The following is a 12241-nucleotide window of genomic DNA, read 5'->3' on the forward strand; positions in this document are numbered from 1 at the left end:
ATGGTTTTAGGGACATTTATTAACTTGAACTGGCGACCAGAAGCGACCCGAGGTCAGAAGGTACACAAACGCCACACGAACCGTTTGTCGTGTATCAGTCGTGATGCCGCGAATACACACAAGTTAGCAGGGGGGGGGGGTGACTGGAGGAGAGTAACACGCACTTTCTGAAGTCTGGAGTGATGTCAAGTTTTCATCACAGCAAAAAAAAAAAAAAAAAAAAAAAAAAAACCTCCACCTTAATGATCCCTCTACTCTAGTAGTTGCCGAGTCGTGTCCCGATAAGGCACAAGTGCGACTCGTCACAGTTTTTAATAAAGCCTCGCTGGCTGTGTGCGTCTTTTTTTTTTCTTTTCTTTTTTTTGTAGGGTTGCACAAGTTGAACACCAGTCTGGTTTTAGTTGCTACTCACCTCTCAGCATACACACATTCACATGCCCTCTCTTTCCGTCTCACAAACACGCACGCGTGCGCTCACACACACGTCGGCGGGTCGATGGGAAGGAAGTTTAGACGTTGCTCAGGGCGTCCACTCCGGGAAGAACTTTGCCTGGGGGGGGGAAAAAAAAAAAAACATACCGGCACGAGAATTGATCAATTGCATTGGGAGGACAAACAAACGCTAATAAATAGAAACGTGGATCTGATTCAATTGATGGTTTAAGTCAGGCATGTCCAAAGTCCGGCCTGGGGGCCAAATCCGGCCCGCGGTCGAATTTCATCTGGCCCTCGGCCCCCGTCATAAAATCAGTGCCGTCTGGCCCGCGGGTTGGTCGCAATGGAACACGTGTTGCATTGACTGAGGTCTCGTAGACTGGTGAGTGATGTTTCATAGAGTACTGCTTCCCTCTAGTGGCTAAATGAGTAATAGCATTCACCAAATGAGTAATAGCATTTAGACACTAGAGGGCATCACTCACGAGTTAACAAGACATCACTCCGTGTTTATATTGACTGATATGTCATATTTCAAATTCCTGTTTCAAATGAACCAAAAGAAATTCTTAAGATTGTTGAAATTAAAATAAAAATGGAAGTGTGAAACAGACTGGCTTACTAAAATTTGCTGAACAATATTGTTGTTCAATGTAAAGAATGTCAGCCAAGGTCGGCCCCCCCGACATTTTACCACATAAAATCTGGCCCCCTTGGCAAAAAGTTTGGACACCCCTGGTTTAAGTCCTTCACTCACCTTCCAGCAGTTCCAGGCTGGCTCCGCCTCCTGTGCTCACGTGGCTGACCTTGTCCTCAGTGTTCCACTTGGCACAGCAGGTGGCGGTGTCGCCCCCACCTGGACATCAGAGAGACAATCGCGTGCCGATTGACAACTGCGGGGCGGTTTCAGGAACCGCGGCGAGACGCGCCCCCGAACTAGGTGCCGCTTCTTACCGATGATTGTGACGCAACCCGACTTGGTGACCTCCACCACCTTGTCCATCAGGTTCTTGGTGCCCTTGGCAAAGTTGTCCCATTCGAAGACGCCCACCGGGCCGTTCCACACAATCTGCTTGGCTCGGCCGACGGCCTCGCCGTACGCCTTGGAGCTCTCGGGGCCGCAGTCCAAGCCCTGGAGGAGGAGATGGATTGGATGGTGAAAGGCGGCCATTTTTTTCTCTTATAATCCTAAATCACATTTATTGAGGGTGGGGGGGTCTGCAATTCAAATTCGGCTCTCACCATCCAGCCAGCGGGGATGCCGGCGGCGACGGTGGCGACACCCGTGGCGGCCTTCTCATCGAACTTGTCGGCGGTGACAAAGTCGACGGGCAGCGTGATCTTGACGCCGTTCTTCTCGGCCTTGGCCATCAGGTCCTTGACGATGCCGGCGCCCTCCTCGTCGTACAGGGAGTTGCCGATCTGAGGGGGGAGGAAGGCAGAAAAAAAATCAAATAAAATCCTGCTTTTCTCTCCTTTCTGTCATCCGATGTTGAAATGGGTCATCTGGCTGAGCAAATACTGGTGGCGGTGTGAAATTGTTTGCGGATTTCTGAACTGCACTTGAGATTACAGTCTTGGCGCCAGGAGGGGAGAAACACTTTTGTTAGGAGGCTGCCGGGGGCCGTGTTGAGCAAGGTCAGGTTCATCAAGAGGTCCTTCCGCATCGGTCGGAAGGACTAAAGTGTATCGGTTTGAAAGAGGGCTTCCAGAATTTTGGCTCCCCCCCCCCCCTGTCCCCTCACCTCCATGTTGTTGAGCACTTTAAGGAAGGTGAAGGCCATGCCGCCGCCGATGATCATCTCGTCCACCTTATCCAGCATGTTGTTGATCAGCTGGATCTTATCTTTCACCTTGGCGCTTTCAAAACAAAACAAAACAAAACGGATGAACGCCGAGCTCGCCTTAAAACGTCAAGACAGCTCAATCTTTGGTGCTTTTTTTTTTTTTTTTTTTAATTGACTCTCCAGCCAAAATATTTTTCGTTGATGAATGTCCTCCACGTGGACTGCCCAAGAACAAGAGGCGGTTGCACAATCCGCAGGATTCAAATGGACTCTGAGCCCATCGCCGATAACGAGGCGACCGCAAAGTCAATGCGAGCGGAGCGGAAGGCAAGCGAAAGGTCGCAAACGGTGGGGGGGGGCGCCGGGTCTCACCCGCCCAGGATGGCCAGGAAGGGCCTCTGCGGTTTCTCCAGAGCCATGGCGAAGTAGTCCAGCTCCTTCTTCATCAGGAAGCCGGCCGCCTTCTGGGGCAGGTTGACGCCCACCATGGAGCTGGAGGGGGGTCCGGGGGGAGGCCGTGGTACGTCAAATTCGGTCGCCGTCGATCACTAGCGGCGCACGGGGGTTGGGGGGGCGGGCTCACCTGTGGGCTCTGTGAGCCGTGCCGAAGGCGTCGTTGACGTAGACGTCGCCCAGTTTGGATAGGGACGCCCGGAAGGAGTCGATCTGCTCCTGGGAAGCCTTCGTCTATCACGTTGGGGAGGGAAAAAAAAATAACAATAAAACATAATCATCCTTCTTTGTTGTTTTATTTTATTTTATTTTTTAAACAGCCCATCGTGTTCTGCACTCTGATTGGCTAAGGAGTGCCGACTAATGTTAAGAGTCTTCATGCCTCATAGCTTGCCAAATTTTCTCCATAACAAAACCCACAATGTCGATGAAACGTACCCCCCACCACCCCCCCAAAAAAAAACAAATTTTCTGAAAAAAAAAGACCTGAAAAACTCGATTTAATACATAAATAAATTGTATGTTTGATTGGAACTTTGCAAATCTTTCATCCATTCAACTTGGGACTTTTTGGACCACTTCCTGCTTGTATTGACGTCAGAAGAGTTTTTAAAAAAAACTTTTTGGGGCCGGTGGTGGAATGATTCTGAAAGCATTTTAACTTGGGGGGGGGGGGGGGGGGAGTAAAGGCTTTATGAGAACATTTCACACAATTAAGCAGCAGTAATATTTAAATGATAACGCTCCAAGTCTCTTGAGTGAGTTTCATATTTTCACCTAGTGTGGCCCTCATATTTTTTTTTGGGGGGGGGGAATATAACCTGGGTAACACATTCATTATTGTGGTTATAGGCACTGCGCGCTCTGTAGATGCTTCTAACGATGCCGGACAGAAGCTTGGAAGGTAGAAATGAATCCACGCAAGAGTGCATACCGAGCACGCCTTTCGGGGGACAGGAAAAGCAACAGCAACCTTCAAAATAAATGTCAGCAGCGGGCCCCGGAAGCCCCGATTTTTGATTTCACCTTCTGTCTTATTGATTCATGAGCATCTTTTTGCGCGCGTCAGTGAGCTTCACCTTGTTTCCAGCGGCGTCCTTGCCCTTCCCCTCCTCGGCCACGTGGAAGCGGAGGTTCTCCAGCAGGATGACGGAGCCGGCGGCGGGGTTGGCGCAGGCGGCCTCCACCTCTGCGCCCACGCAGTCCTTCAGGAAGGTCACGTCCCTGCGCACGGGGAGGAAAGGGGGTTGGGGGGGCGGTTTGTAAAGTGGCTGACCGCCGACATGACTTTTGCCTTCACTGAAATGCCCCTCACTTTCCCAGCAGGGACTTGAGCTCGGCGGCGACGGGCTCCAGCGAGTACTTCTCCGGCACAAAGTTGCCGTCGGGGCGGCCCAGGTGGCTCATGAGAACCACAGACTTGGCGCCGTGATCCAGGCAGTGCTTGATGCTGGGAACGGCAGCCTTGATCCTAAAGCGAGATTAGGGAAGGGACGTCAGCTCTCTCTCAAGTCGGCAAATGCCCAGGATGCAAAGCGTACCTCTGGTTGTTGGTGATGTGCTTGTCCTTCATGGGAACGTTGAAGTCAACCCTGGCAGAAAAGAAAAGAAAAAAAAAACAACAGGAAAAATAAATGGGCCTTATGAGGTGGGGGTTTCTAAATGCATACAAGAAAACCGTTTGAAGTTTTATTTGGGGATTGGACAAACTGCAAATACTCACTCAGAGAGTGTTGTTAATATTGTCCACTAGAGGGCGCAGATGTACAAGTGAAACGCAACCGACTGAACCTCAGAATTTGATTGCAAAATGTGCACTTATTCGTATTTAGGAGATTCAGATCACTCAGACGATTCGTTACAAGATCTGGAATAAGATAATAATCAATAAACGGGAATATTTTCAGAATGCGCTTGTAATTATTTGCAGAAGAAAAGGGGGTGGACCCATGATCAGGTATAGCTTATTGGGCCAAGTGTAAACTGATCAAATGAGTGAATGAGGCCCATTCTCTTCCTCATAGGGGACTAACCCCCCCCCCCCCCCCCCCATCATTATTTGACCGTTGGAATGAACGAGACGAGAGCAGAGTTGCTCTGATGCAGCAACGGCCGCATAAGCCAACGTGCCACCTCCCTCGTACGCCAGCGTTGCATAAGTTCCCTCCTCCCCACCTGATGCGCCCTAAGCCGACACCGGCGTGCAGACAATGCCGTACAGTACTGTGAAAGCAACGTCTGGTCCGGAAGCACAGCAGTCAGCTTTTCAGCGGCATTTTTTGGCAGCCCGAGGCGAGCATTTGATGATCCGCTGCCTTACAAACGCAGCACTTTTGATAGTGGCGGAGAGCCGTGTTATTGTTGTCTTCTGATCCGGCCTAACAAATGGGCAGCCGTTAGCTGGTTTTAGGAGGGGGGGGCAAGCAGATTCTTGGGTGCTCGGCCCACTGTTGCCACGGTAACATCCCCATATTGCCTCGTTTTCATTCGGGCCCTCATTTCGAATGAAATGCTCGCCGGGGCAAGCAATGGCTGTGACACGCTTGGCGCTAGCATGCTATTAGGTCAAATCACAAACTGTAGCTGACGGTGACCTTTGGCCTATGCCAACTGGGACCTTTGACATTTCCGCAGTGGACAGGTGTCAGGTTCAAGTGTGCCGACGGACCGACCGAACGGACCCGTTTGGTTCATGAAAAAAGTTTAGCTCAATGATGAGTACGTTCGATCTGGACACGGACTAAAAGCACAGTCTTGAATGCATTCTGTAATTTCGGCATTTATTTGAAAGACAGATAGTGAGGTTGAGTCTAGCATGTCCTCACTGTTTGGCCTACTCTTTATTTTGGATTTTAAGAGAGTTTATTCGCTCATCTTGGACATGTCCAAGACTCTCATCGCCCAAGCCGCATCATGCTACTATTTATCATCCGAAAAACAATCCTTAATATATTTGCTGTTCTCATTACAAAAAAATGGAAATAACTGGCATCGTTGGCACCCTGAAAATGACTGAAGATTTGATCAGAGATGAATGAGGTTTTCAAGCTGACCCCCCACCACCTCCCACCAAATATATTGATCTGTAGTGGTTTTATGGCAGTTGGTTTGTGCGTGCACGTTATTACGTACATTTGAGGAGAGCACAAAGAAAAACACGTAATGGTGCAAAATTGAAATATTCGAGAGGTTAAATGTACTTGATGGCAGTTTGCAACACTATTAATAGCAGTGTACTGGCACATGACGTCAGTACAAAAGTGAGGAAAAAAACACTTCCGGTTTCGTCAATTATGGACCATCACGCCCCTCGCGTTATTTCTCCACCTTGTCGTGACACCCCCAAAATTGAAATGATAAGAATCATCATGAAACTACTTGCAGTAGTAGTTATACAATTATAACAGCACAAAATAAATATCGAAGCGTTAGCTAGAGCGAGCTAATCCAATTTCCGTGAAGCACTCACCTCATGATGACTCGCTTCCCCTTGACGTCCACCTTGTCCAGAGTGAGTTTGTTCGACAGAGACATCTTTGCTCGTCTTTCTGTTGGTTCGTCGCGTTCGTCGCTGTGTCGACTCCGCTTCGGCGGCTTCGCTGGCTGCTGGGTGGCTGGCGAGCTCCCGAAAGACGGCGGTGACCTTAACAGCGCGCCGGGATAAGGTTGAGCGAAGACACGCCCCCCTTAAAATGATTGGCTGAAACGTGGAAAGAGGACCCCTTGCGTTTGATTGGCTAGCAAAGATGTCATTTATTAAACATCACACTTATTTCGCATTTATAAGCAGAAACTCGCTTCAGATTACGTTAAATGAGATTTCGAGACAAGAGTATGCGCGTTTTTTAATGACATTTACTCAGTTCGTCCATCTTCCACATCTAAACTGTATATTTATTTTGATGTATATTGGTTAAAAATATATAATGGTAGCAAAAAGAGTGACTAATGTTAAATACAACGGCAATATTTGGGTTATATTTTTCCAAAAGATTAAGCGTTGTGGGCACAATAGAGAAAACCAAGTAACAAAACACGGTTTTAAAATGAGACGTTCTATATTCATGAGCAAACGTTCTAATTACTTTAACATTATCAAACAATCTTAAAAAATCACTAATAAAAAGTAAAATCCCTGCTCAAATTATTATTACTGAAATGCATTGGTGCAAATTATATTTTCTATGCATAAAGCACACAAATTACAAAAAAACAACACAAATCTAGAATCACATTTAATTTATTTGGACAATATTGAAACAAACTTTACTGTTCATCTGTACAGTTGCAAGATTTTTGTTTGGACCTCAACCATGGCGGCTTTTTATGTTTTCTTGTATTATTCATCAGCCTCCCTCCATGGTTTGGGCATCACCTTCCCAACAGGGGACAGATTCCAAGTGATTCCCGTCTGAGTCACCACCTGTAAGAAAAAGGAAAAAAATAAAAAGCATGCTCTCACGATACTCTTATCCTGACTGGAGGAAATCAAAACCTGGATGGCACCAAATGTCGTGGATTTCAATGAAAAGAAGACAGAAGTGATAGTATTTTTTCAGAAGCATTGGTGCGTTGTATCGCGTGTGAAGTTGCCATTCCGGCTAGAACGAGCGTGGCAGCAGAGTCATTTTGGGGGACTCTTGCCACCTTCCCGAATAACAGACAAAGTCCACTTACATATGACCACACTGCTGTGCAGAAGACAATGCCGCCAACCAACACACCGGTGCCATACTTGGAGTGGAAGTCCTGTGGAGCACTGGACCCGTGCCTCATTTGGCGTGCAGCTTGCCCTGTAATACAGCATTTGTCATCTTTGAACAGTTTTCACCAAAAGTAAGGTGAGATTTGAACACAGAACCTAGGAATTGTGGGGCATGCTGTACATCTTCTATAGGCAAAAATTTTTTATTTGTATTGTGAAACGATCACATTGACATAATGGCGTTTTACTTTTGTTAGTATTTATGATTTCTTTGAAAGAGAACGGCCACTTTAACACACGGGTGGGTCCTGAGTTTAGGACTTGTCAATCTGACTCCAATATTAAAGCTCTTAAAACCTGTAGTAACGATGAATGCTGAAAGACATGGCAAACCAGAGCTGTTAGCATTAGCTTGCATGTTAGCACGCTGGCCAGGGTGACCCGCCGGAGACGCGTCTAAGGAATCTCAGACGCTTAATAGCGAGCACGATTTCTTAAAAGCCAATCAACACGTATTTGATAATTCCAGGTCGTCTTACCGCTGATGTTCACGGCGGCCTTCGCGAACCTGTACATGACGATACTTGTAGATACCCTTGAACGGAGCAAATGAAGCAGGTCTGAGGTTTTTTTGTGTGTGTGGCGGAAGTGATGTAATGTGAGCATGCGCAGTCGGTTTCGTTGTCGTCTCGTGGAACATGTGCAAAAGACGAATGCAGCAAGAAAAATGTACGCCTGTGGACATTAAAAACATGAACGAATGTTAAAAAATTATCTCAGACGTTTGCTACTTCGGTTAATTAAAGTATAAAACTACAATAATGAACGACTTGATTGTCAGTGTCAGGATGGCCGAGTGGTCTAAGGCGCCAGACTCAAGGATGAACCTCCTTCCGTTCAAACGGGTATTCTGGTCTCCGAATGGAGGCGTGGGTTCGAATCCCACTTCTGACACATTACTTTTGCGGAGGATTCTGAATTATATATTTCGGTATTCAGCGGTAGCAACGCTGAATACTGCAACTTTTATTTTTCAATGTACTAAGTCATGATATAAGTACGACTGGAAAGTTGAATACGTGTTCTCTCCTGTTTTTGCTTCTTTTATTACATCGTTACACATTATGATATGATTTCAATGATCATTTCATGATTGTTTGAGGGATTAGCAGTGAATTGTTTGCCTCAGCTGCCGTTCAAAAGGCGGAAGGATTTACATGTTCGAATGAAAGGTCTTTGAATAGAGCTCCGCCATATGAGTTTTTGAGGTACAAGCCATCGTTCGGCCAATTTTTCAGGAAACTAATGACATTTAAGCGCCTTATGGTGGTGAACTCAACTCACTTCACAAGAAAGTAAAATATTACATTGTGCTAATTTTTTACATTAGAAATGCATCATACATTTTTTTGGGTATCACAAGTCAACAATAGAGGGAAAAATAAGAGAAATTGCTTTTTCCCCCTCCCAAAGCTTTATTTCTTAAGCGGATATCATTTCCAGACTGATAGTATTACAACATTCAGTCCGCATGTACAAAGCTTAGCAAATGACAGTTGTGACCTCGATTCAAGGCGGTCCGGTGGTCGAGTGGTTAGTGCATCGAGCTCACTGTGTAGAGGTAACCGGGCTTCATTCCCGCAATGCGAGTGTGAGCGCAGATGGTTGTTGGTCTCTGTGCGCCCTGCGATTGGCTGGCAAGCGGTTCAGGGTGTCCCCCAGCCGCCTGCCCGAAGACAACCAAGCATAGGCTTCAGCAGCCCCCCCGACCCCCTCGTGACCCTTGTGAGGATAAAGCAGTTTAACGGAATGGATCGTTGTGTGGCGTATTTGAACGGGAATGACAGTGGAAAGAGAGAAGCATCATTTTATAAGGAAGGAGTACTTGGTCCATCTCTTTAAAAAAAAAAAAAAAAAAAATCTTCGCTTCACAACTTACATTCATTTTGATTTACCCCCACCCCCCCCCCCCCCCCCGAATCGCGTGTGCTGCCTTAATCACCACAAACTTATTTTGACATCCGGGGTTGCAAAAATATGATTTGTAAATCGCTCGACGCCGACGACACCTCGAGGCAGCGGAAAGACGCGGTCGCCATGACGCAACCGAAGGGAAGATTTATCATGTAGGCATCCCGCGTCCTTTACCGCCCGACGAGCACACGCGTGTGGCGTTCGTTAGTCCGCTTTCTTGTCCTTCCCTTCCTCGTCGTCCGTGTACTCCGTCGGCTCCTCGCCGGGCTTCAGCAGCTTGCCGATGTAGTCGTATTTAACTGCAAGGGCAGAAAACGGGACAGATGTTTTGAAATGTCCCCCGTACAGCTTTGACAGTCAATAGCAGCTTCACCGGAAGAAAAAAAAAAAAAAAAAAAAAAAAAGGTCGATACGTGAAGACGGCGAGATCCTTGCAGGCACTCACACGTGAACTGCGCCTCCCACTCGGAGAGGCTCTCCTGCTGCGCGGCGCTCAGGTCGGACAAGTCGTCATGCTCGTCTTTCAGGGCCTCCTGACCCAGGCAGAAGGTGGCCAGGCCTCGGGACGCGTCCCTGCCGGCGAAAACGCCGTACGGACCGTCTGGGGGGAAACGCAGGATGGACATTGGACCGAGACACGTAGAACGAAACAACCGCAAACAATTCTAAGAATGTGTCTGCAAGTCAGTCTGTCTGATTTTGGGCTCATTTAATGTACACAGCGAGTGTATGAAGTGCTGCCTTTGTGAGTGGAAAAACGCTCCTCTTTTTTTTTTTTAGGGTGGATTGAGTTTTCTTGGATGCGGAGGTACTGTAAGTGGTGCACACACATACTTGATTGCAGCGTCGGGAACACAATGTGTGTCTGGGCTGCATGCGCCAAGTGCACGGATCTGCACATTGATTGCCAAGTGTTTGAAGTGCTGCCACTATGAGTGAAAAAGGTCCGCTTGCTTTGTTTAACTCGCGAAATCGGACCCCTGCCGATACCGATTTCTTGAAGTCAAGGGAGAACAGACGTTCATTGGCAATAGAATGGAAAATATTGGCGTAAAAAGAAAAAAAATCATTAAAAAAAAAATTAAACACAATGTGCAAGGAGCTCCACCAATCAGCAACAAGTCTCATAAAGTGAAATGAAAACTTTTCTACAGTAATTTAAGCTTTCCAAAAGTTCCAAAATGTCAAAACATGCCTCCTTGCACACTTTATCTTTATTATTCATTAAGTGATTCTGTGGCTGGGCGTGTACTGCAACGAACGAAGAAAAAAAAAAAAAAGAGTCTGTGCATGACAGCGGTGTGATGTCAATGCTGGTCAGAGGTTACACGGAGCAGAGGTTGCAAAGCTCAGATGAGCTAAAGGCGGGTGCGAATTTTCTGGTTTGGGGGGGAATTGTCAAGTAGTGCAACTTGGCATGAAAGCACGCTGAGCGCCGTTCCTAATATTTTGGAGAACCCGATTCCGCACCGAGTGCCATCAAGTCCCAAACAGCGGCCCAAACAAACCAAAACAAAGACAACGTGTACTATCGCAACGCACTTAATATGATTTGTCAAGTCGACACGAAATTTCATCTCGTTGTTCGCCGCACTACGAAACATCAGACGACAAAATAGCAGCGATAAGGCCATTCGGCTTTTGTGAAAGTTGGCGCTAACCCGGCCCGTAGAACTTGCTCCCCCTGGTCACGTCGAAGACTTTGCCATTGACAGCCATGAGGATTCTGGGACTGCGCAGCCCATCGTAAGGCTTCAACTCGTCCAGGGTGAAGTCTCGCTTCTTCAGTTTGGGCAGCTGTTGCTCCGCCGGGCCCACGTCCGGCGGCTTGTCGCCGCGGAAGATTTTGTACAGCAGGTAAAGACATAAAGCGAGCAGGGTCAGGTTCAAAGGGGACGTGAAAATCTCCTGTAAGATTCCGTCTGAAGTGGTTTCGGGCTCATCTACTTCAGCCATGTTTGAGTCTGGCCGTGTTTTTCGCTGTGTGGGCGTGTCTGGAAGAGTGGGAGAAGTGAAGAGCTTTTAGCCAATCAGAGAGCCCGGATATGTGACGCCTTATCGACCTCATCCAATCACATTACACTAACTTACATCAAATACGTACACTCAAACACATTTAATTGATATTGGACGTGTGTGTGTGTTGGGTAAACCAAACGCGGTCAACAAAGCGTCAAACGTACTTCCATGCAATTCATATAGACGTGAATATGTTTCCTATGGTAAAATAGCTGGATTTATTCAACATATAATATACAATATAACGCGGATTATCATGATTATTATTTAATAACGAATATAATAATCTGATTCCAAAAGAGACTTTCAGTTTCACAAACTAAAAATAAGTGGAGTGCACGCTTGTTTCTTCCGTCCTCATACAAGCCGCAGTGACGTTTGTGGGTAGTTCCCACCCCCAAAAAAACAAAGCTGAATTCCCCCCCGTCCCCCGACCCCCACCCCAACCAGCTTCCCGAATGCGTCGCTCGGTTCTTCTTTTAGAACGCTCATCCACCATTTCATAAGAGCTCCGGTTTGATCAATTGGAAACTATGCTCATGTCGTCTTTCTGGAACCTTTTGGAGCTTTGGCGTTTTCTGCCATTGCGCAACAGGGGAGGGCACGTTCGCCAATAGCAGCCGGCTTAGCTTAGCTTTAGCTCACTCGTGCCGGACAGAGATGACAAGCGCCTTCACTGCCCCTTTGTCGCCCGTTCAAAACATTTCGTCGCCGCCGATGTCCATTTGACGTTTTTCGGCTTTCTCTTGCTGTTGTTTGTTGATGGAGACGTGTTGAGTCCTGCTCGCTGCCAAGTAAGATCTCCAATTTTACCCATAGCCACTAGAATTGAATCATGTCTAGATTTGATTTTTTTTTTTTTTAGCCA

The 12241-nt window shown here is 47.1% G+C and overlaps 3 protein-coding genes and 1 non-coding gene across 4 annotated transcripts; 1 reads left to right on the forward strand and 3 right to left on the reverse strand.

Annotated features, from left to right (window-relative positions):
* Position 1: 1 nt before the first annotated feature.
* Positions 2 to 6336, reverse strand: LOC127588001 (phosphoglycerate kinase 1). The gene is made up of 11 exons (XM_052046486.1): positions 6145 to 6336; positions 4217 to 4267; positions 3991 to 4146; positions 3755 to 3899; positions 2806 to 2909; positions 2595 to 2714; positions 2181 to 2295; positions 1678 to 1857; positions 1390 to 1567; positions 1193 to 1291; positions 2 to 550 (listed from the first exon to the last, which is right to left on the reverse strand). The coding sequence occupies exons 1-11, from the start codon at positions 6207 to 6209 to the stop codon at positions 510 to 512; spliced, it is 1254 nt and encodes a 417-aa protein (XP_051902446.1). The 5' UTR covers positions 6210 to 6336; the 3' UTR covers positions 2 to 509.
* A 563-nt stretch (positions 6337 to 6899) lies between these two features.
* Positions 6900 to 8078, reverse strand: LOC127588033 (cytochrome c oxidase subunit 7B, mitochondrial-like). The gene is made up of 3 exons (XM_052046527.1): positions 7920 to 8078; positions 7353 to 7468; positions 6900 to 7098 (listed from the first exon to the last, which is right to left on the reverse strand). Exons 1-3 carry the CDS (start codon positions 8044 to 8046, stop codon positions 7015 to 7017), a joined length of 327 nt encoding a protein of 108 aa, XP_051902487.1. The 5' UTR covers positions 8047 to 8078; the 3' UTR covers positions 6900 to 7014.
* Positions 8079 to 8222: 144 nt separating this feature from the next.
* Positions 8223 to 8334, forward strand: trnal-caa (transfer RNA leucine (anticodon CAA)). The gene is made up of 2 exons: positions 8223 to 8260; positions 8289 to 8334. It is a non-coding gene; the product is annotated as a tRNA-Leu (tRNA).
* A 1165-nt stretch (positions 8335 to 9499) lies between these two features.
* LOC127588030 (membrane-associated progesterone receptor component 1-like) lies at positions 9500 to 11354 on the reverse strand. The gene is made up of 3 exons (XM_052046522.1): positions 11016 to 11354; positions 9800 to 9955; positions 9500 to 9653 (listed from the first exon to the last, which is right to left on the reverse strand). Exons 1-3 carry the CDS (start codon positions 11308 to 11310, stop codon positions 9559 to 9561), a joined length of 546 nt encoding a protein of 181 aa, XP_051902482.1. The 5' UTR covers positions 11311 to 11354; the 3' UTR covers positions 9500 to 9558.
* Between the last annotated feature and the right edge of the window lie 887 nt (positions 11355 to 12241).

The sequence above is a fragment of the Hippocampus zosterae genome, chromosome 16 (genome assembly GCF_025434085.1).
Source record: "Hippocampus zosterae strain Florida chromosome 16, ASM2543408v3, whole genome shotgun sequence".
In the NCBI taxonomy this organism is placed as follows: Eukaryota; Metazoa; Chordata; class Actinopteri; order Syngnathiformes; family Syngnathidae; genus Hippocampus; species Hippocampus zosterae.